Genomic DNA, 23401 nt, shown 5'->3' on the forward strand with positions numbered 1-23401 from the left:
CTAGTGATAGCAGAGCAGTCTCTGGTTGTGCACTGTAGGTTGTTGTTATTTCTGGGTGTGTGGCACACACCCTGTGCTGCAGTGGAATCTTCTTGCATGTGCTTGGCTCGCCTGTGACTGTACAGAATGTGTTCTAGAAACTTCCTTCAGGTCAAAGGTTATGTGGAGAGCATGAGAGTTTGCACATTTGATGGCATGTGGGGTGAGGACCCATGCGAGACTGAGAGGTGCCTCTCTCCTGGGGACGCGCTGATCCCAGGCTCTCCCTTTTTAGTGAGTTTTCTCACTAACTATCTCTCTTGTGCCTTTGAGCCGACTGGGGGTGCTCTCGGGGCCTCCGTTTTGATGTCTGTGGGATGAGCGCCGCCGCTCTGGGGGTGTCTGCTCATTCTCAGGGTGCTATGGTTTGCATTTAATTTCCTCCTAGGGCTTTGTCTCAGCACAGCGCTCTGAAAATTTGTCTGGGATTTTCATCTGCCTGGTGGATCTGGAGCGTCCGTCCTGTGCATTGGGCGATGAAGCAGTGAGTTTTCCAGAGCAGTTCATTGGCTTCCGTTGTGAGTTGCTGAAAGGTGCTTCCATCAAAACCAGCAGAAGGCCTTTTAGGGCCCCTCCGGTGTGGCCATATTGCACCTCATTAATCTGCCATCACAGGACAGACGTGCATCTTGCAGCTGGGCTGGCCTTGGGTGCTGAAACTGGAGGGGAGTTCTGTCGTGTCAGCTTTGGGGATAGTTGCCTTCCAGATCTTTCCATCCATCATATTGCCTCCAGTAACTCTCGGCATCGTTTTCTTCTCTCCTGGTTCCTGTAGCTCACGTTCTCAGGACATAAGGGGCGCCAAGCTGCTCCCTAATACCATTTTTCCTTGGCTAACAGGACCACTCTGGCATGGAATGGATTCCAGTCCTTGCAGGTGAAGATGGAATGGTTGTGGAAGTGTTTTTAGAGGCGAAGGCAGTGAAGACTGAATGGTTTAAATGACGCTCTGGGAGAATGAAAAATAAGAGGGGAGGGATGACAAGGGTGGGTGAAAACTGTTGAGAAGTTACCTGCTGTGATCTCTTTGGAGAAGGGTGTCAAGCACATGCCTCCTGGACACTGGGTCACAAGAACTTGGTGCATTGTTTTTATGGGGTCACACTTTTTAAAATCCGATAAGCATATGCAAATGCTGTTCTTGTTCACAAAGAAATATATTCCCCTTCAGTTTTTGGAAATTTGTGGCCTGCTTGGTCTATGGTCGTGGTTTCTTGCTTTCGCCATCAGACATGGGTATGGAGAAGAAATATTTCTTTGGGCAAGAAAAATAACCCCGGTAACGGCACAGCAGGTGGGTCTCAGCCTCCCTGGCAGAGTCACAATAGGGAAGGGTGGGGAGTATGGCACAGTGGAGCGCACATTCCCGTCTAAAAGTAGGTGGCTATGTTTCAGCATCAGCTGGTCCAATGAGGGGAAACAGGCCCTGTTTTTTTTTAAAGTGAAGATGGAAATCTAGATTATCATGTGCAGTTTCCCAATTTTTATATTTTGACAACAAGTGAAATTTAACAACATTTTCTGTGGGTCAAATAAGACTGTGTAATTACTGAGACAGGTGACTGAGACGGGTGACAGAGTGGGAGGAGCGATGCTAAAATGATACAGGGAGTTTGGGGGACAGAATCAACTGTCCGTACAGCCCCATGGAGCCCAGTTCCCCTGGCTGCGTTGAAACGTGTGGTCCCGTGTATCTCTTACAGATCCTGGCTCGACCGAGAGAACAGCCCAGAAGAGAAAGTTCCCCAGCCCTCCACATTCTTCCAATGGCCACTCACCGCAGGACACATCTACAAGCCCCATTAAAAAGAAAAAGAAACCCGGCTTACTCAACAATAACAGTAAGGAGCAGGTAAAGGAGTCCTGGGGGAGCAGAGGCCACTGGGAGACGCGTGGGGCTCAGGGGGTTTTCGAGGAGCCCCTGCTCTGGGCATCCACGGAGCTGCCTTGTGCTGGCTGTCCTTTGCATAGGACAGATGGGACAGCTCAACATGTGCCCACATAAAAATTTCCAGCGGTTTCTTGTAAATTTTTTTTAATTAATAAAAAAAAAAAAAAAATTTCCAGCGGGTTTTGGGGACAGGGCAGTGACCCAAATGAGATGATATGAGGCTGTTTAGGATCTGGGGAGTTATTTTTCTTTGCTTATTACTTCCAAGTAATACCACATCCAAGGAGTAAGCCACAGCCCCCAAAGCTGTTGTAAAGACCCTCAACCCAGGAAACTAATGTCTTTTCCAATTGTTTTACTTCTCCCGGTGTGGCCTGGGGAGTTTCTCCCTCACGTGGGTGCTGTCAGTAAGACTCTGGGGAGGCGATTTGTTGGCTGAGGTTAAGTCTTGCTCCCTGCCGGACTCAGTTTTCTCATCTGTGAAATGAAGGGTTCACATCTGGGTACAAGGTAGACACTGATAATCATTCCTAATTCCTTGTCATTGAGTACGGACTGGCAACCAATTCTTTTCCAGACTGTACCCCCCGGGCAGCTGGGCCAGGGAACCAGGCAGGGTCGGTCTCTTCGCCATCTTGGGTCTTATCTAGGAACTTTCTGGCTTTAAAATTTCCTGACCCAGGGAGGGCCACAGTGGTGCAGTGGTAGAGTTCTCGCCTGCCGTGCCGGAGACCCGGGTTCGATTCCCAGTGCCTGCCCATGCCAAAAATAAAAAACAAACCCCTGATGCAGGCTAGCCGTTCTTCTGACTCAGAATGGCGAGAGGTGTGTCAGTGGATCTGGTGGAATTTCCCTCTCCCCCTGCCCTCCGCAAGGCTGCAAGGTCAGGCCTCGGAGCCCTGAAGAAACCGCGTCCCCCAGGGGTTCCCGTGGCGCACAGGGGTGCTCTCGTCCACGTTGTGTGTTGTTAATCCCTGGGCCGCGCCTTGGCGGGCTCAGGTCGAGTAAAACAGGGCTGTTGCTTTCACAGGAAGAGACCTAGCAACAGTTAAATGCCAGAGCTGTGAGAGGTGTACATTTCTAAGCACTAATCTATTTACATTCTCAAAATTATATAGTGAAATGTCAGCTCTGCTTTTCGTAGGGTTGTGACATTAACCTCTTTGTTACTGGTTTTCTCATCTGCTGAATTGGTTGCTGCTGGGTGATACTATTCATCTTACTGGGTTGTTGGGTGAATTAATTGAACTAAATGATATAAATAATAATAATAAACTAAAAGTTAAGCCAGGCTCGGGCGAAGTAAAACAAAACAAATGACCTCATAATCTATACGTTAGATAATACAGAGTAGCTGTGGAAATGTTTTCACATCTCTGCTGGTGCCCTGAGCACATGAGGCTGTGCAGAGCTCCAAAGTAACAGGTGTGACCAAGGGACAGGATTTTTAAAATGTAATTTTACTTGAATTTAAGTGGAAGCAGTGGCTACCCTGTTGGACAGCCCAGGCCTAACGAGTGGGGAATCCCATTCTGGGAGAAGCATCTGGTGTGTGATAAATAAATTTTCGAGACTGTCGCAATTTGAAGAAAACATGATGGTGTTAATGATAATGCTACCAGAAGCAGTGCTTGTGGGGTGCTGGGTCCTGATGTATTCCTTTTATGTGTTGTTCATGACAACCCTGTGAGGAAGGTTCAGAGAGGTTCAGTTTCCTTCCTGAGGGTTCCCAGCGGGTCAGCTGCTCATGAGCTTGGACCTGCCTACCTGGCTGTCAGCCGGCAGCAAGCCCCCTCCTTGCCCAGAAGCTGTTCCACAGCTGTTAGGACTGAAGGTTAACTGAGAAGCGTGAACCCCACAGATAACCCCAAGGCCCTAACTTGGCCAGAAATTCCGTTTCCTGGGCCACCCCTCTTTTCCCAGAGTTGCCCATCAGACCTTCTGTGTGTGGCGCCTCCTTGCTGCGGGCACATGTGGTGAGCGCCTGCCTGTCCTGCTAGAGCAGGCTCACGCCTCTCCTCCCGGAAGCTGAACTCCTTGGGTGTTTCCTTCTCTGGCTTTTCCCAGCCACGTGTTCGTACCGTTTCTGTAACGCCTCCAGCCCTCATGCCCGCAGCCCTGTGCCTGGACGGGCAGCCTCAGGAAGCTGGGGCCAGTGTCCCCCCGGTGCCTTGGACCCCAGTTGGGCTCTGCGTGGGTGCCCAGCCCGACGCTGCTGAATGGATGCAGAAGGCCACGGGTGTGGAAGGGAGCGGAGAGTGGGTGACGGCCACAGGGCCCGATTGTGCTCATTTCATCATGGGTGCAGCGGTCGGCGGGGGTCATGTGCTGCAAGGGCACGCTCCTGACCTGGACATGGGCCCCCCCCCCCACTGCAGCTGGGACGCTCCTGACCTGGACATGGGCCCCCCCCCCCATTGCAGCTGGGACGCTCCTGACCTGGACATGGCCCCCCCCCCCCCACTGCAGCTGGGACGCTCCTGACCTGGACATGCCTCCCCCACTGCAGCTGGGACGCTCCTGACCTGGACATGGCCCCCCCCCCCCACTGCAGCTGGGACGCTCCTGACCTGGACATGCCTCCCCCCCCCCCCCCACTGCAGGGCACGCTCCTGACCTGGACATGGCCCCCCCCCCACTGCAGCTGGGACGCTCCTGACCTGGACATGGCCCCCCCCCCCCACTGCAGCTGGGACGCTCCTGACCTGGACATGCCTCCCCCCCCCACTGCAGGGCACGCTCCTGACCTGGACATGGGCCCCCCCCCCACTGCAGGGCACGCTCCTGACCTGGACATGGGCCCCCCCCCCACTGCAGGGCACGCTCCTGACCTGGACATGGGCCCCCCCCCCACTGCAGCTGGGACGCTTTATGGGGGGCCTTCTCAGTTGCTGTCCCATCTCTGAGCTTCAGGTACCTCGTAAAATAGGGGTTTGGACTAGGAGCGTTGTATTTATTTCTCTGATCTAAAACTCCTGGATGCAACGACCGGGAAACCTTTGTGGGCAAAAGGGGAACAGCTTTAACCGCAAGGAGAAGAAATTCCTGGACTTTGACCCCATAATTCATTTTCCCATTTAACTCTACATAATAGGGCGTCCTGTCCTGTGAAAACTGTATTCTTCATGGGAATATAAATCCATCTTCTTTTATTCTGGACAGCAGTTTTTTAAAAGGAGAATTGTGGAATTAAAAGCAGAGAATTGTAGGTGTGCGTGCAGATGCTGAATTTGACCAAGCAACATAATGTAATTGGTTAGTTGTCAGCATTTAAGGATTGTGAGCTTTTAGATAAAAACCATCATTTCTGGATTCTCATAAAAACTCAGAAAATCATAAAAACGGAATAGAGTCTGCCCCTTTAGATGCAGAACCTGTGCTTTCCAGTTTTCTCCACTCCCCAGCGTGTCCTGGAGTCTCACGCCCACCTGCTTCCTTCTTCCTTCTGCTGCTGGGTCCCTGCTGGCATTGGAGCTTTTCTTTCTTTCTTTTTCTTTATTTTTTTTGACTTTGGTGTATACCAAGTTTCTCTGCCTCCTTTGTCTCTAATTTCTGTGTTCCAGCTTTCTAAAAAGAAGCCCTTCTGGCCTAATTAAAAATTAAAAAATAAACACAAAACAAACCTGAATTTTGCCATTTCTGGTGGAGACCTTGTATTTTACTAGGTAAAGGTTGAGCTTAAGTTTGGACCCTGTTTCACCATTTTTCATGTTTCAGAAATTCAGTACTTTTCGGAGAGCTTTAAGTAGAGCTTTAATATCCATTCGTTATTTTTAGAGGGAAAAGTATTCTCAGGTTTATGATTCATTTCTTAAAGCTCACTGGGCCAGTGGTTTCAGCCTCAGGAGGGATTTGAAAACGCGGGTGTTTTCTCTTGGAGGTGGGGGGTGTCCTGGAGGCTGGGACCTTGTTTTCGGCATCGCATCGGGCTTTTTGTGGAGAAGGGTCAGGCTGCTCAGCATCCTGCTGTGGACGGCGCAGCCCCTTACAAAAAAGGAATCTCTCACCCCGGGTGTCAGGAGGTCTCTTACTGAAAAGTACCACCCTGATCTTTAATTCTCAGGACATTTGAGTTTGCAGAGGTCTCCTTTGCTAATTAAAGGATTGGGAAATAACCTCTTAGCAGATTTATGCGCAGTGGCCGTGGGTATGTATCCTTTGGTCAAACGTGGCAGAGACCTGATGGGCCGCCCTGCCCCCTCCGAGCCAGGGTGTAAGCGGGCACGAGGGCAGGCGGGGGCTCCCTTTGCTGGGCCCATGCAGTGCATTCAAAATTGGGACGTTTCACCCAAGTCCTCTGTTAGGGAAACAGAGGTAAGAGCAGGATCCAGGTAAGGGCTGGGACCCCGGGCTTCTCCCCAAGGCGAAGCGGCTTGGAGCAGAGTGGGTGTGGCCCCCTGAGATGGCCTGGACTCTGCCCCTCTGCTGTCTCACCCGCCTCGAGGCCCAGCCCCAGTGCCATTCTCTACACTCGAGGGCCAGGTGGTGTTTTCTTTTTTTTTTTTAGAGAAATATTTTTTTAGTATCCATTCTTCTGCCCAATGCCTGAGAACAGAAGCTGGAGCAAGGATGTGTTTTTCCCGCTTCCTTTATTTTACCTGCGTGGCCTCTGTAGGAGTTTGAGTTTGTGCTCCTTTTCCCTCCCCCACAGGCACATGCACCCCATGCTTACAGCTGGAGCACCCTGTCCCTGAGCTGTGTAGACCAGGGGTCGGCAAACTGTGGCCCAAGGCTCGTTTTTGTAAGTGAAGTTATCAGCTGCAGCCACACTCATCTGCTGCCCCATTGTCAGTGCCCACCTGGGCACTCCAGTGGCAGGACTGGGTCGTGGTAGAGACGCAACCTGTAAAGCCTAAAATATTTATCTCTGGCCCTTTTTCCAGCTTCTGGGATACAGAGATCCTGGAAGTGGATGAACAGCCCTTCTCCATTTCTCTGTTTAAGGCAGCCCATGGAAGGAGAAGGAAAATAGAAACATCTGCTCTTGTAACCTAGTTATCCTATAATTAGACAGGTTGCAACTGGTTTGCCTTATTATCAGGGTGGTAACATACCTTTTACATGTGGTGAAGAAAAATCATAACTCATTTTAAATGGAAAAATGAGCTATGAGTTCTGAAATGAGTTAAAAATGAGTTATGATTTTTAAGATGAGTTAAGAAATGAATTACCTTGCTTTTTTTTTTTTTTTTTTTTTAAATGTTCCATGTTTGTTATCAGATTAATTTTATGGAGCAGGAAACTCAAGCTGTAGACAGGAAAGGTATTTGATTGAGAAGGCAATTAATCAGGCAGCTACTTCTTAGCAACAGTTGCTGCTTAAAGAGAAAATGAGAGCTCCCCAAAAGGGTATGGGACAGCCACATATCCCCATGATACTCCAGGGGCACCGACCCTCAGCCAGTGGGGGGAGCTGGGGACAGTGGGGCACACTTAATTTCTGAGATGTCAGTAGTCCAGCTGTTTGATGGAAAAGCTTGGCTTGGAAGTTAGGGAGATGAGTAGACACAGTCAATTCCTCCGTTTTGTTTAGGCTTTAACGAATATTCCTGTTCTGTATTCACTTGTTGACAGGAAGTCCAGCTGTTCTGTATTCACTTGTTGACAGGAAGTCCAGCACTGAAAATAAAGCTTACTTCTATCTTACAAAAGACACAAAAAGCATCCTGGAACAGGGGCAGATCTGACCCCTGAAGAAACATGACACTGTTTGGAGATACTTTTGATTGTTACAGCTCAGGGGAAGGGGTGCCCTGGCATGTATATTCTGGCAGCCTGTGTAACAGGATAGACCCCCACTATCAAAGAGCTGTACCCCCAGAATGCCACCGGTGCTGAGGCCGAGAACCCCTGCTTTATTTTCTTTATTTTGTTGAAATGAGAAACCTTGCTTTTATTTTTCTTTTCTTTTTTTCATCTCTAAGCAGTTTTATTTGGACGTCATACAATCCAACCTAAGTAAAAAATCGGTGATTCCCTGTATAATCACTTAGCCATGGCTTCACCACCTCAGTCTATACATTTCCTTTTTTTCCGCACAGAACTCCTAATCTACCCCCCACCCCCTACCCCGCTGGCTGACGTTTAGCTTTGGCACAGTGCCTTTGTTACATTCAGTGGAAGTATGTTACAACGTTACGGTTGACTATAGACTTTAGTTTGCATTGACCATTTTTTCCGTGTGTATCATCCCATTTTCAACACATCCATTTGTTCCTCATGTGAAAACATTCTTATATATGTACATTAATCACTGTCATTGTCCACTCTAGATGTTGCTAAGTTATACTGTCCCAGTCTTCATCCTCTGTCTTTTCTTCCGGTGTCATACGTGCCCCCAGCCCCCCCCCCCCCATGCTCACACTCAGCTTTGTCCAGTGTACCTACAATGTTGTGCTGCCACCAGATAGTATTGTGCTATCCATTTCTGGATCTTTACAATCAGTTCTGTTGCCCATTCTGTACCCCTTCAGCTCCAAATGCCCAATCTCTACCCTCTTTCTATCTCCTGGTAACTTGTGTTCTTAACTTTCAAAGTTCACTCATTCATTTCAGTTCATATCAGTGAGACCATACAGTATTTGTCCTTTTGTTTTCTGGCTAATCTCACTCAGCATAACGTCCTCAAGCTCCATCCACGTTGCATGCTTCATGACTTGATTCTCTGTTACAGCTGCATAAGATTCCATCGTATGTAAAAACCGCAGCTTATTCGGCCACTGGTGCACTGATGGGCTGTTTCCATCTCTCGGTTGTTGTGAATGTTGGTGTGCAAACGTCTGTCTGAGAACCCCTGCCTTGCATGCTGTTACCTCTTCGTCACCTTCTGTTAGGTTTCTAGCACTCTTGCTACTTTCCCCCCAGCTTTTTGCATAAAACGGGACTTATCTTGAACTACAGAGAATATTCTCTGAGGGTTTCACCCAAATCATCAGAATCTCTCCTGCGTCACATTGCATCTCATCTGGGGTGCTGGGGAGAGGGTGTTGGGAGACCGGGCCTCCAGCCCTTGCTGTGGGCTAAGGGCAGATAAGTCGTTTTCACCTCATTTCCCCACCTGGCACAGAGAACTTGTGTCTGTCCTGAGTAGCCCTCTGGGTGGGCTTGAGGGTAAAATGAAATGGGCTGCAATGGTGCTAAATATATCAGGAAACCCTTGATACAGTGTAACATGGAAGCAATTGTGTAACAGTGATGTAATGCTGTGGAAAGCAAACAGACAAGATGAACTTAAACAGGGAAAGAGCTGGGCTAAAGAATGAACACAATCACTCTTTTGAGTCCTTGCTGTTTACTTAGTAAATGTGAGAATAGGGAAGATTAGAAAGATTGGTTAACACAAATTTGCTAAATAAGCATCTTTTTCAAGGACTGAAGAAATAGGCATGTTTAGAATATTAAAACCTCATAATAAAAATGAGGAACAAGACATGATTGCCTGTTATCTAGGAGGCTTTTTCACATTATCTTGGAGGTCCTAGCCGTTAATATGAGAAAAAAAAAAAGAAAAAGAAAAGTATTGGAAACCTTACTTAGGGATGATTTTCAGTCAATAGTCAGTTAACAAACCAACAGCTTCTCTATGTAACAACAATAACTGTTTAGAAAATAAATTAGGAAGACATTCCCATTCACGGTATTGATGAAACTTATGTAGTATTTAACCAGTATGTGATGGGTATGGAGAAAACCATGATGTTTTATTGAAGGACATAAAAGAAGCTTGCATACAATGAGGTTTATTCTGAAGTAGGTCCTGTATTGTTGCTGAAGTGTTACCCATAGTTGTATCATCCAGGAACCAAGGTTCAGAGAGGGATAGTAGTTTTCTCAATACCGCTAGTTACCAGAACTTTTTTTTTCTTTAAATTTATTTTGTATTATCAAACCAAACCACATACAAACATGAAGATTCTTAACATACAAACATTCGCTGTGTGGTGTGTAGTCAGTGGCTCACAATATCATCACAGAGCAGTATATTCATCACAGTCATCATTTTTTAGAACATTTGCATCACTCCAGAAAAAGAAATAAAAAGAAAAAACTCATACATACCGTACCCTCCCTCTCATTGACCACTGGTATTTCCACCTACCCAGTAGATTAACCTTTGTTCCCCGTATTTTTTTTTTCTATACCCCTTACCAGTCCCTTTCATTGTTCACTAGTATATCAATCTACTCAATTTAACATTTGTTCCCCCATTATTTATTTATTTTTAGTCCATATTTTTTACTCATCTGTCAATATTGTAGATAAAAGGAGCATCAGACATAATGTTTTCACAGTCACAGTTACATTGTGAAAGCTGTATCATTATACAGTCGTCTTCAAGAAACATGACTATTGGAGCACAGCTCTACATTTTTCAGGCAGTTCCCTCCAGCCTCTCCAACATACCTTACCTAAAAAGGTGATATCTGTATAATGTGTAAGAATAACCTCCAGAATAACCTCTCGACTCTGTTTGAAATGTCTCAGCCACTGACACTTTATTTTGTCTCATTTCTCTCTTCTCCCTTTCGGTCAAGAAGGTTTTCTCGATCCCTTGATGCTGAGTCTCAACTCGTTCTAGGGTTTTTCTCAATCCCTTGGTGCTGAGTCCCAGCTCATTCTAGGATTTCTGTCCCATGTTGCCAGGGAGCTCCACACCCCTGGGAGTCATGTCCCATGTAAAGAGGGGGAGGGCAGTGAGTTTGCTTGTCGTGTTGGCTGAGAGAGAGAGGCCACATCTGAGCAACAAAAGAGGTTCTCTTGGGGGTGACTCTTAGGCCTAATTTTAAGTAGACTTAGCCTATCCTTTGCAGGGATAAGTTTCAAATGAACAAACACCAAGATCGAGGGCTTGGCCTATTGCTTTGGTTGTCCACACTCCATGCAAGAATATCAGGAATTCTCTAAATGGAAAAGTTAAATTTTTCCCCTTTCTCACCATTCCCTCAAGGGGACTTTGCAAATACGTTTTTATTCACTGTTCAAATCATTCTACCAGAACTTTTTTGACACATGTTCCTAGACCGTTTCTTGCTTTTTCCCTAAATGGGGGTTCCTGTTGGTTTCTGATTGACATTTTTTCAGTGAGTTTCTTCTGAATGGTTTTCTGTGTTGCGAGTGTGGTTTTGCTAGATCCTAGAATACATCATTAGGGAAACAAGACTCTCCTGACATTTTGAGGCAGGCGGGGTTGGATTGGCTTCCGTGAAGTGGCCATCTCATCTTTCTCAGAACCGCGGTTGGTTCTGTGGCCCCCATCAGATATGAGGACTTGCCATTTTCAAGAAGCAAGGATATCACGAGCCTTGAGAGGTGTTGGCCCACAAGTACTTCGGCATATACTTTAAGAGGGGATGATCTTTTGTTTTCCCGTGACGCAAATCCAGCTGATGTATCCCCAGTGCCTGCTCTTTGAGGAAGCCCAGGGCAAACTGCCAGGCTTTTATTGGCATTGGAGACTTGGACATCCGTACATTGGGCTCTTTCAACCTTACTGGCAATACCAGTCAGTGTGGCACTGCATGAAATGCATACGTTAGTTATATCATCCCATTTAATCCCAATCCCAGTCCCATGGAGTTAGGTATTGCCATCTCCGTTTTACAGATGAGAAAATTGAAGCCGAGAGGTTGAGAGACTTGCCTAAGGTCAACGGTAGGGCTAAAACTTGAACCCAGAGAGACCCGGTGCCAGAGCTGTGGGTTGTAGCACTTGTGCTGTCCTGCTAGGCTGCCCGGTACCTCTTGATACCAAATTTCAACCCACAGCCCCTTAAAGGAGAAGAAAAAAAAATGATCTTCCCAAGACCCGCAGACTCTGTATTTAGTAGCGTCATCTAAGATCCCTTGGCTTTTTAATGAAATTTGTGAAATGCTGTGTTTGCTTTTGTTGCTATTGTTAATGTGTTTGTTCAAATTCCTTTTGAGAATGCACATCTGTTTTGAAACCAAACCTGTCTCTCTTGCCTACATTTCAGTCAGAACTAAGACATGGTCCGTTTTACTATATGAAGCAGCCACTCACCACAGACCCTGTTGATGTTGTACCGCAGGACGGACGGAATGATTTCTACTGCTGGGTCTGTCATCGGGAAGGCCAGGTCCTTTGCTGTGAGCTCTGCCCCCGGGTTTATCACGCTAAGTGTCTGAGACTGACATCGGAACCAGAGGGGGACTGGTTTTGTCCTGAATGTGAGGTTAGTTCCCGGTGAACGAATGCATTTCCTGCCGCGTTTGCTCTCTTCTCTCATTCTTCCCTTTCTTTTTTCGTTTTTGAGGTTATCCAGCTGTAGGGAGAAAAGAAAGCTTTTGTTTCCATCTGGTACATCTGTTTTTGGGACCAAGCATCAGCCAGGAGCCATGCAGCTCTGAGAAAGAGTTGCTCTGAGTGTTATTTTCACTTCTGCTTGGGCCTTTGGATCACGTTGAGATCTGCAATGGTCTCTGATTCTCCCGTAGTGACTGTTTCAGAAGTCACTTAGGGGTCTTTAACAGCTCACATCTTTTAAAAAGATCCCTTGCTGTTTTCCTCTTTCTTGGATGTCGTCCCCTGCTGTGTCTTTGACTCATCATCAGTAGCCAAGCTGGGAAGACCAGTTTGGTTGTGTGTTTCATGTGATTGCCAGCTGATGCTTTCATTCATGCAACAAGTATTTGTTGAGTGCCTATCGGTGCTAGGGATAATTCCGTGGGGAAAAAACAAGACCAAACAGACATAAATTGCATCCTTTTTTGGGAGAAAAGAGCAAATAATGTGCGTTGGAAGATGAGTGCTCTAGAGCAGATGAATCAAGGATGGGGAAGAAGGCATGCAAGGGGACGCAAGGGTCACTGTGTCAAATGGAGAGGCAGAGGAGGCCTCAGGAAGATTCGAGAAGGACCTGGAGGAGGTGGGGTGGGATCCTTGCAGCCATCTGGCGGAGACCTTCCAGGCAGAAGGAGCTGCAGGTGCTGAGCCCTCAGGTAGCACACCTGGCTGAGTCGAGACCATGGATAGACCATTTATAGCCAACACTAAGAACTCTTCATTAAGCCATACTAGGACTTCCACCATTCTGAGGTTCAGATGTGAGCTTTGCTCAAGATGCTGGAAATAAGAACAACTACAGAATAACTTAGTGTGGAATGTCACTTGGATTCAAAGATCAATTGGAATTGCAACTCAAATGTGGAAGTGTTTGATGTATGAAATGGAAAGCTCTCCCAGATGTACCTGGCGGGAAATAAGGAAGCAGTAGGAAAGCACGTACAGTACAGCTTTTGTGCAGAGAGGAGAGAAAAATGAGAAAAAAAGTTAAGATGTCAGGTCATTGTGATGATGACGTTTCAATGGTGTCCTTGGAAATTCTGTATCTAAAATCGCACAAAAAAAAGGCCACTGGTTCCCTTTAGATTTCTCTAGGTGGAGAGACGTGTGGGATAAGCTTTGCTTGGTGATGCCCCTTTTTTCAGGGCCCAGTGTCACTCAGCCAGTTAGCGTGGGAATGGAGCTTTCATCTATTTTCTTTTGCCTTGACCAGCTCTTCCAGATTGTTTAATGATTGTGCAGGAAAGATAGCGGTTTAGATAGGGTGCTTGTCCTGCAAACAATAACAGCTCCTGATACAAGGTGGCCGGACTATAGGGTTTTATTATCAGTTAGCATCATGGTAGAAAGAAGCCTGAGATAGTGCCAGGCCTGAGCTTGATGAGAGCCCAGCCTTTTTGCAGCTTTTCGTTCTCACTGTGGAGGCAGTGTGTCCCCTGTGGGCTCAGGTATCACGTGTGGTTAGACAGAAACCCTTCCCAGAGGCAGGTATATCTGTCCTCTCATTTCTTTTTATCAAGGAGAAGGACTTGCCTGTCAGCCCCCAGCTGACTGGCCCGTGGACTCTTTGGTCAGGATTGGGTCTCAAGGAGACCCCTGCAGAAGAGACTTGAAAAATGCTTCCTGGCTCTTTTGTCCAGCTGGTGGGAACCAGGCACCCCCAGCCCAAGGAAGGATGGTGGGGTGCCTTGAATGACAGGTGGGTGGGCAACCCAAGTGCTTGCCATAGCTGCCTGGAGACTAAGTGGTATTCAACAGGCAGGTTCTGTGGCTACTCGGGGGCCTGAATTTCTTCCAGGGGTCATTGTACGGCCCTGGACTGGGCAGATGCTGCAGGCCGAGCAGTGAGGTATGTGCCGGGTACCGCTTTCAGCCGTTGGGTCACTCCTCGACAACCTTCGTCCTTTTCCTTGATACAGCCCATACACCTGGAAGCCCCAGACATAGGAAGGATGGGAACCGAATCTAAATGAATTGGAGAAAACTTTTCTCAGCTTTCCCTGCACCGATGGTTCAAGAGTATTTTCTGAAATTGTCAGAATTCACTATTTTTGTGGTTGCTGGATCAGGGTTCTGAAGCTCTGAGATACATGGTGGAGTTACATAGGTGAATCCGGTTTGAGACATTTCAGCCACCTCTGGCTCTCTTCTTGGACGGGAATTTCCTTTATGAACTGACACTTATTACTCAGGGAGATGGCAGAGTGCCCCTTACCTGTGTGCGAGCGTCCCAGATGGTTTTACAGAAACGTGACGGAGACTGAAGTCATTTTTATTTTTGATCTACTGCTGTCCTTTGGGTTTTTCTGCAGGGAAGACTCGTTTCCATCAGTGACATCACTGAGTTTTCTATTGTCAGTTTCTGGAAAGCCCAGAACTCTTAAGAGGATCGAGATGCCTGGTTGATCAGTGACCGTATCCCTCTGAGATCGTTCCCAGACCACCAGCTGCCTTTCTTTTTCCATCCTGCTCTTGAGATGCTTTGTACCAGTAAGAACTCTTCAGGTCCCTTCCTCTCCACACGCTTCATCATCATCTCCACGAGCTGGAGACACCTCCTCACGAGCTGTGTCCTGCCTGCGGGTCCACGAGCACAGGCGTCCTTGCCACGTGGGACAGCTAGTTTCGCTTAGATGGAATTTCCTTTCTGTATGAGCACATTGGACGAAGAGAAGGAAGGGGAAATAAGTACGGGGATGGTAATATTTTTTCTAACTGTTCTCTTGTGTAACTTTGACTTGTAGAAAATTACGGTCGCGGAGTGCATCGAGACCCAAAGCAAAGCCATGACGATGCTCACCATTGAACAGTTGTCATACCTGCTCAAGTTCGCCATTCAGAAAATGAAGCAGCCAGGGGTAAGGAGAACCTTCCTCTTGGTACCAGCGCCAGTGGAAATAGTGCCCTTTGGTCTGGTCCGTGTACTTTCTGATTCTTCGTAGGCTTCTTTTTTCAGATATCTCTGTTCACGTTTGCCTTGTTGTGTAGCTGAATTCTAATATTTCTAATTTAGGCATAAGTTAAATGGTGGGCAGTTAATTTTAAAAAATGAGTGGTTTCTACATCGGAAGGGTTTTGATATATTTTTTAAATTAATTAAAAAAATTTTTTTAAAGTACCGAAAAACACCAAACAAACGCAAACATTCGTAACTTTTGATCATTCTGTTCTACCTATATAATCAGTAATTCACAATATCATCACGTAGTTGCATATTCATTATCATGATGATTTCTTGGAATGTTTGCACCAATTCAGAAAAAGAAATAAAAAGAAAACAGAAAAAAAATTCATACCTACCGTACCCCCCACCGCTCCGCCTTACCGATCACCAGCATTTCACTCTAAATTTATTTTAACATTTCGAAAGGGTTTTTTAAAAAATTTTTTATTTATTAAAAAAAATTACAAGAAAGAAACACAAACATTCTAAATATGTGCTCATTCCGTTCTACATATATAATCAGTTATTCACAATATCATCACATAATTGCATATTCATCATCATGATCATTTATTAGAACATTTGCATCAATTCAGAAAAAGAAATAAAAAGACAACAGAAAAATAAAACAAAAACATTGAAAGGGTTTTAATAGGAAATAGTATATGGTAGAAAGTTTCCAATTCTGATTGGTTCTAAGGTAGAGCCTCATGCCCTGTCGGAAGGCGCTTTGGGTCCTTCCACAGGAGTTGGTAAAATTCCATTTTGAGGAAAGAGCTGGGCAGCACGACTTGGTTTCCTTATAACTCAGTTTTCCAGGGAGACTCAGCCAGTGAACACATAGGGGAGCTTTGGTCAATTCCTTCAATTTGGAAATGAGATTTGACATATGAACTGTGTTCCTTGCAGAAAATTTGCATGTGAAAGCAGAAAAGATATTATGACATTTTCCCAAAACTGAACCTTAAAGAAACTTGAGCGTGCAGAGCTCTTTTCCGTTCTGTGCAGTGGTACCACCTCGAAGTGGCCCTTTGTAAAATTCTTCAAAATTTGCTCTCGAGCCAGGTGACTGTGCAGATTTGTGGAATCTCAGGTTTTTAGTGGTTAGTGTGGTTTAATTCCTTTAAGACAATAACCACATGCTTTTGTTTTGAGATTCCTTTCCAGCATTTAACATTATGGTGAAAAAAATTCAGAGCATGCCAGTTGGGAAGCTGAGGGTTTCCTTAATAAAATAGTCTCAATCAAATCAAATCTCAAAGAAAATTTACTTCAGTTTGGTAAATTATTTTTTGCTGTGGAGTGATTTTAATGTTGTGAGACAAGAATTATTAACTGCTTTTCAGAGCCTGAAAATTGTATCTACGGAAAACGAGTTACAAGAAAAGTCGATTCTTATAGAGTTGTCAGTCCTGTAGCAATCTAAATTACAAAGAAAAACTGAAGATGTCAGTTTCTCATGTTAATTGTTTGTTGTTCAGGCAGGGCAGAAAGTTACTGATTTAAGACACTTTTTAACATTTTTTTTTTATTTTGAAATATATATATAAAAGCAATAAATTTCAAAGTACATTGTAACACATAGTTATAGAATAGATGTCAGAGTTTGGTATGTCATAGGTCGACAATTTTAGTTTTTTCCTTCTAGCTGTTCCAAGATACTAGAGACTAAAAGAAATATCAGTATAATGATTGAGCAGTCAGACTCATTTGTTAAAGCCTGTTTTGTCTGTTATAACTCCTTTCTTCCTTCTCCTTGGACCCTTCTCCACTCTTTAGGGGTATTTGGGCTACGCCCCTGTTGGAAAGGGCTGTCAGTAATATGGGGTAGGGGGATGAAACTAGCTGATGTTCTGGAGAGGCTGGGCCCTCCAGGTTTCAGGACCTATCTGGACCAGGGATCCATTGGAGGTGATAGGTTTCTAGAAAGTAATCACAGTGCGTGGAGCCTTTGTAGAGTCTCAGATAGAGCCCCAGGTGTTCTTTAGGGTTGGCAGGAAGGGTTTTGGTTGGGGTTTGGCAAGCTGTGGGAAATAACAATAGCTAGCTGAAGCTTACAGGTGTTTTAATTTATAAGTAAACACTAGCCATTAACATTCTGGGCTGGTTCAAGTACATCTTAAGAAACTGGATCAAGATGAAAAACTTATAGAAGACTCTGTTTTGAAGATAATTTGGCCTCTCAAAGGAGGAACAAAATCCCACAAAATTTTCCCCACACGTAAATACCTGTTGGCGTCCAAGGGAACCGCCCCAGGTGTGTCACTTCCAGCAGTGTGGGCTGTGGGCATGGCAGTGGGCAGACAAACGTCCTTTGACGTTCAGGTCTTACCTGACTGTCTGGGTGTGGCTCCTGTCAGTCTGATAGAGAGGACAGGATCTGTTAGCCGATTTATGCTGAAAGCAGGACAAATGACAAAACCAAAGCGTTACAGGGCGCGTGGTTATCACTGACAGGCAGAATTAGAAGGCAGACCTTCTGGAGGGCTCCAGGGTCACCCTCGGTGGAACCCTTAGGGCCATATTACCTGAAAGCCTGTCTCCATGTTAAAAACTCTCTGTAGGTGTTCGAGCTTGGCCTCCCCTCCCAGTGACAGGCGTGCGTCTGTGCGCGCTTATCTCTTTTTTTCTTGCAGACAGACGCGTTCCAGAAGCCTGTTCCTCTGGAGCAGCACCCTGACTATGCAGAGTACATCTTCCATCCCATGGACCTCTGCACTTTGGAAAAGGTTGGCCGCCTTCAGAGACCCTCCCGGGTGTAGCCCACAGGGCTCGCCATGACAGGCTGATCCCCTCACTTCCTGGCTTCACCCCAAGTTAGACAATTTCTCTCCATTTTTCAAAACAAACACGCTTTTACTGTTTCCAGTTTTCTGCTCTGGCTTTATTTGGATGGAAGGATTCTTGATTGCCTTACTTGTCTCCTCGGTAGCATTCTTCCATATTGGCATGGAGTGTTGAAACCTACTGATCTAGCTTCAAATATTAGCTGTGTGTGTGATTCCAGCTTTTTACCTGAAAAAGCGGTAGCTCCTAAGAACTGGCAATTTGATTGATTTGAGCCTTACCTCCTCTTTCCTTTTGTTTGGAGGCGCTAATGAGAGCAACAGAAAGGAAGAAGAGAAAATTAAGTGTCCGGGAAGCCTTCAATGAGAAATAAAGTGGCTTCTTAAAACTTGACTTACTCTTCTACTGAGAAGGATATTTCTTTAATGCCCAAAGGTGTTTTTAAAAGTTCATGCTAAAATTCCCTGCTGAAAATTACCCTGGTAACACTGTAGGTTGTGCCCATCACCCTGCGTGTGGAGTTTTAAACTTAGCATTAAGATACAGGTAATGAAAAACACCTATGGTGAGGAAATATGACTTCATATTGGCTGCACCAACAGCCACAAACAGTAATTCCAACCCGTACCGGAAAATCGCCCAGACTCTTGTGGCGTGGCGAAAAGGTGGAGGCTTTCGAACGAGACAGGGTTAGAATCCTGTCTTCATAACTTCATAGCTTTGGAACTTTGGATAAGTTCCTTGACATGACTGAACCTTAGTTTCCCCATCTCTGAAATGGAGATGAGGATAATTACTTTATTGAATTGATGAATAATAAGCAATATATAAATTGATGAAGTATCCTGGTTAATTGGAGATGGGAAAATTCAAGTCAGTGTAATGCATTTAATGAATGTGTTTTATAAGGTTATAGAATTAAAAAATAATAGCATCTTGGAAAATGAGTAAAAGTACATTAATTTGGCAAATGACTGCCAAGAAAGTGATGTGGGGCTTCAGGTGTGTTTGGCTGTGACTTGCACAGACTCAGTGGTGATTATGCTCCATCGTTTTCCTCCCAGAACGCCAAAAAGAAAATGTATGGCTGCACAGAAGCCTTCCTGGCTGATGCAAAGTGGATTTTGCACAACTGCATCATTTACAATGGGGGTGAGTGTTGAACTGGCTGCCAGAAAAGAGAAGAGTGCGTATCGCACGTTGTTCTGCCTTTCTTACACGCTTAGGCTTCTGATGGGGACACCTGGGCCAATGATTGAGAAATCTTGCGTTTAGGTTGCTGCCTTGTTAACTGGGGAAGACGGGGGCAGTGGTTATGTGCCTTGTAAGGTATGAGCTGATACCCGGGGTGGCTCACACGTTGTTGTAGTGCTGTTGCTTCTTACTGTGATTTAAAAAACCAGTTTCTTTTAACGGATGTGCAGTTTACTTACAATAAAATGCACCCATTTTAAGTGTACATCTGATGAATCTGACAAATGTATAGCCACCACCACCCCAAATAGGAGATCGATCATTCCATCAACCCATTTTGCTTCCATGTGTCCCTTTCCAGTAAACTATTCTCCAGTTTTCTGGCACTGTAGATTTGTTTTTCATATTCTAGAATTTCATGCAAGTGGAATCAGAGAGGATGCACATCCCCCCCCCCCCTTTTTTTTTTGGTTTGGCTGCTTTCTCTTAGTGTAATTATTTTTGGGATTCATCCATGACATGTATCAGTAGTTCCTTTTTTTGGTTGAGCAGCAAAACAATTTGTTTATTCACGTATTGATGAGCATTTAGATTGTTTCTAGCTTTCAGCTATTATGACTAAAGCTGCTGTGGACACTTTTGCACAAGTGTGTGTGTGGACATGTGTGTTCATTTCTCTTCTACAATGGACTGCAGAATCATGGCAAAATTTTTGCCTTTTTTTCCCCTCGAAGTGGTTGTATCATTTCAGTTGTTTCACATCCTTGTCAACACTTGCTATTGTCCATGTTTTAAATTTTAGCCATCCTTGCAGGTGTGAAATAGTATGTCATGGTAGTTTTAATTTGCATTTCCCTGATGCCTAATAATTTTTTCATGTGCTATTAGCCACTTGTAGATCTTCTTTGAAATGTAAATTCAGGTATTTTGCCCTTTTTAAAAATTCGGCTGTGCTTTTACTGTTGAGTTGTTTATATTGAGTTCTTTGTGTTCTGGGTGCAGGTCTTGTCAGTTGTGTTTTCATGGGCTAGAAGAGTCAGCCTTCTGGGCAGGATGGAGGAAGTTTTCTGTTATGATCTCTCCTCTAGGCATCCTTTGTCCCGCCTCCAGCCCCACCGTCTGGCCAGGTAGACCCGTCAGTGCCCTGCCCCAGCGTGCTGCCTTCACCCCACGGTCCTCTTGTGTGCCGTCCCCTCTGAGGGACCCCCTTTTCCTCTCTTTGCCTGGATAAACATGTCCTTTGGTCTTAGCCTCTCAGTCCTCTGAGAAACTTTCCTTGATGTTCCCAGACCATACCAGGTGTCCTTGTTTGGAGCTCTCAGAGTACCCTGCACCTTTCCATGGCAGCACTGAGCACATCTTCTGGATGGTGTTGTTTTGTTTGTTTGAGTTTCTCAGCAGGATGGAAGCTCTTTATTGGCAGACGCCATACCTTGTTCTCTGCATCCTCTGGAACTGTGGTCGGCTGTTAACTAGAGTTTAAGGGGAATGTGTATGAGCGGATGGTTGTCTGCTTCAAGCATGTCTGTTGTATTATGAACTAAGTAGTGGGACCAGGAGTGGAGGGAGGGGAGAAAGAGAGGCACTAGGCAGTGAGAATTCGTGTAGGGTTAGAGCCTCCGATACACAGAAAGGCCCACTGGGTCATACAAACCAGTGAGTCAGGCCAGGTGGAAGCAAAGCAACAGCACATGCCGGGATGACCCTGGTCTGGGGGGTGCCGGGCACAACAGAGGGCAGGGCGCTCCCTCCAGGTTTGAAGATGCAGCCCCAGTGCTTTGAGAGACGCAGAGTGAGCAGATCTCCTGATTTTTCAAGGCAAGCCAGGAATCTAGGTGTGTGTTGTGTGTGCATTTATGTAAAATCTTTTGGTGAACACACGTACAATTTCCTAAAATACTATAAGGACTGAAGAAAACATGCTTCTTGATTATCTTTCCTCTGATTTAGGGCATAGGTGAGGGATTTAAGAGATAGACTTGGGGCCAGAGCCTCAGCTCAGTATCTAAGGGGTCTCACGTAAGCGATGACCCCTGTGGCTTATTCTTCAATCAATGGGAGCATTCATACCTGCTTCCTCAGTTGGCTTCTTGAGGAATTGACACTGGGCACATCAGGACGGCTCAAATGTCTTCTCTCCCCACCCCTTACACCCCTGGGACAAAATGCAGAATAAGGCTCTTTTCCATGAATTGAGCCTTTAGGATATGAAAGCATTTTTCAAATATGAATCCATGAATTCTTGGGAAACCCACACAAAGTGCTTAGTTTGAGAGACGTCATTGATGTGCCAAAGATTGGTTGATTTTCATGGGAGAATGAGACAGTTTGAATTCATATTAGAAACTAACAACTTCTGTATTTTAGCCTTTAAAAGCTTAATCCTGGGGGAAAGCAAGTTGAAAGGATGTTAGTGGAGCTGCATTCCCAAGGCTAGTGTTAATGTGCTTCCGTTTGAATTAATCCTATTTTTTTATTCCCTCAGGAAATCACAAGTTGACGCAAATAGCTAAAGTAGTCATCAAAATCTGTGAACATGAGGTATGTGTTTCCCACTCTGTCCTGTTTAAATGCACCCAGAGTGAGGGGTTGGGTGGGCTGACATTTCCTTCTGCAGACTCTGGTGGTAGCTGTGGTGATTTTGGAATCTCCTGGGGGCATAGCTAGCACCCCCTCTCAGCAGGGAAAGTAAAAGCAAAAAGAGGAGTGTGTTATAAAACAGGCACTTACTTTAGCCATGATCGACAGGAGATGGAAATGATTTGTATTTTTCATCCTTAAGTCATTGTCAAACTCAGCACAAGTTTTATTGGTCCGTAGAGGTAGGAATTCCTGACCTTTGCCCCACAACTGGTAGGATGACAGACCTTTTGTAGAGCAGGTTTGGATGGCGACATTATTTGTGGGAGGAGCCGCAGCTGTTCTCCTCAGAGAGCTTTTGGGTCCCCGAGAGTCTGTCCCTCTTACAGATTCCCATGTTTTGATTGTTGGATGACTTAACCTCCTGGATGTATGAGCCCAGAGAAGTCGCTGGTGGTGGGGGTGGGACTGGAGGCGGACATGGTGTGAGAGGGGTCTTCCTTATATAGAGCCCACCTCAGAGTGACAGAGACATCACAGCCTTCAGCCTGTCTGTGCTGTTCCTTTCATCCGTTCACTCATTCATTCATTCATTCATTCATTCATGTGTGTGTAAAGAAAACATGGGAGCTCCTAGGAATATGCCCTTTCCTAAATATTTATATACATGTACAATATTATCATATACTTTTCCACTTAGTTTATTCTGAATATTTTACTGGGTAATTAGACATATAAGAACCCAACTTCATGGCTGCATGGTATTGCTACATATAGTCCATGGCCATTTGTATGATTAATTCTCTGTTTTCATTTAGGTAGTACACAGTTTATCAACATACCGATAACGAGGTGTTGAGTGTCATTGCTCATTGATGAGGACACATCTGATTATTTTCCTTAGAGTAATTGTGTTTTTTTTTGCATGGACAGGCACCGGGAATCGAACCCGGGTCTCCGGTGTGGCAGGCGAGAACCCTGCCTGCTGAGCCACTGTGGCCCGCCTGTTCTTAGTATAATTTTTAGAAATGTAGTTACCAGGTCAGAAGAGGGGGATTCAGGCCGATGTGGCCTGTTTGTCTACTGGAAAAGCTGTGGCAATGCTTGCAACAGCAGCCTGGGGGGATGAGGGGTGAACATGGTAATTTCTCTGTGCCCTTTCCAATATTGGAAGTTCTAATTTAAAAAAAAAGTGTGTCTGTTTACCCCCCCAGCGTTTCCGTGATGATAAGTGATGCTGGACCGTTCTGATATGTTCATTGACAGTGCCGAGATTTCTGTGACTGAGCTGGCCAATAGTTTCCTCTTGGGGATTCATCTGTTTTCCTCCCTGTGTTTGAGAGGTGAAGGCCCAGCTTTTAATCATGGGCTGCCCTGAGAGAGCGTTGATCACCCACAGATGCTCTGTGTCTGGCATTCCAGAATCTACCTGCTCATAACACTTTGCCGCTCTGTGGGCTGCAGGGCCAGGTCTGCCCTGAGCCAGGGCTTTCCCCACCTCTGTCCCAGTCACTCTGCAGGATGGCCCACTGGTTGTTTGTTGGTTCATTCATCAACCTCTTGAGTTAGTCGTAGTAAATAATAATTGAGCACCTACCGTGTTTCTAGGACTTTGCCTGATGGCAGGTACTATAGAGAAAAACAAGACTGATGATGATGGGAAG

At 45.6% G+C, this 23401-nt stretch overlaps 1 protein-coding gene across 21 annotated transcripts in view; it reads left to right on the forward strand.

Annotated features, from left to right (window-relative positions):
• Positions 1–23401, forward strand: part of ZMYND8 (zinc finger MYND-type containing 8) — a 141582-nt gene that overhangs the window by 47894 nt on the left and 70287 nt on the right. For 14 of the 21 annotated variants that reach the window (XM_077167651.1, XM_077167669.1, XM_077167680.1 and 11 more), the window contains 6 exons: positions 1743–1891; positions 11904–12122; positions 14977–15090; positions 17813–17905; positions 19028–19115; positions 21643–21698. In XM_077167651.1, the coding sequence (XP_077023766.1) occupies positions 1743–1891; positions 11904–12122; positions 14977–15090; positions 17813–17905; positions 19028–19115; positions 21643–21698 (719 nt within the window). Of the gene's footprint in view, positions 1–427; positions 524–814; positions 917–1016; positions 1334–1742; positions 1892–11903; positions 12123–14976; positions 15091–17812; positions 17906–19027; positions 19116–21642; positions 21699–23401 lie in introns of those variants that run through there. The other 7 variants (XM_077167697.1, XM_077167731.1, XM_077167596.1 and 4 more) reach the window with 3 other exon arrangements.

The sequence above is a fragment of the Tamandua tetradactyla genome, chromosome 1 (assembly GCF_023851605.1).
Source record: "Tamandua tetradactyla isolate mTamTet1 chromosome 1, mTamTet1.pri, whole genome shotgun sequence".
In the NCBI taxonomy this organism is placed as follows: Eukaryota; Metazoa; Chordata; class Mammalia; order Pilosa; family Myrmecophagidae; genus Tamandua; species Tamandua tetradactyla.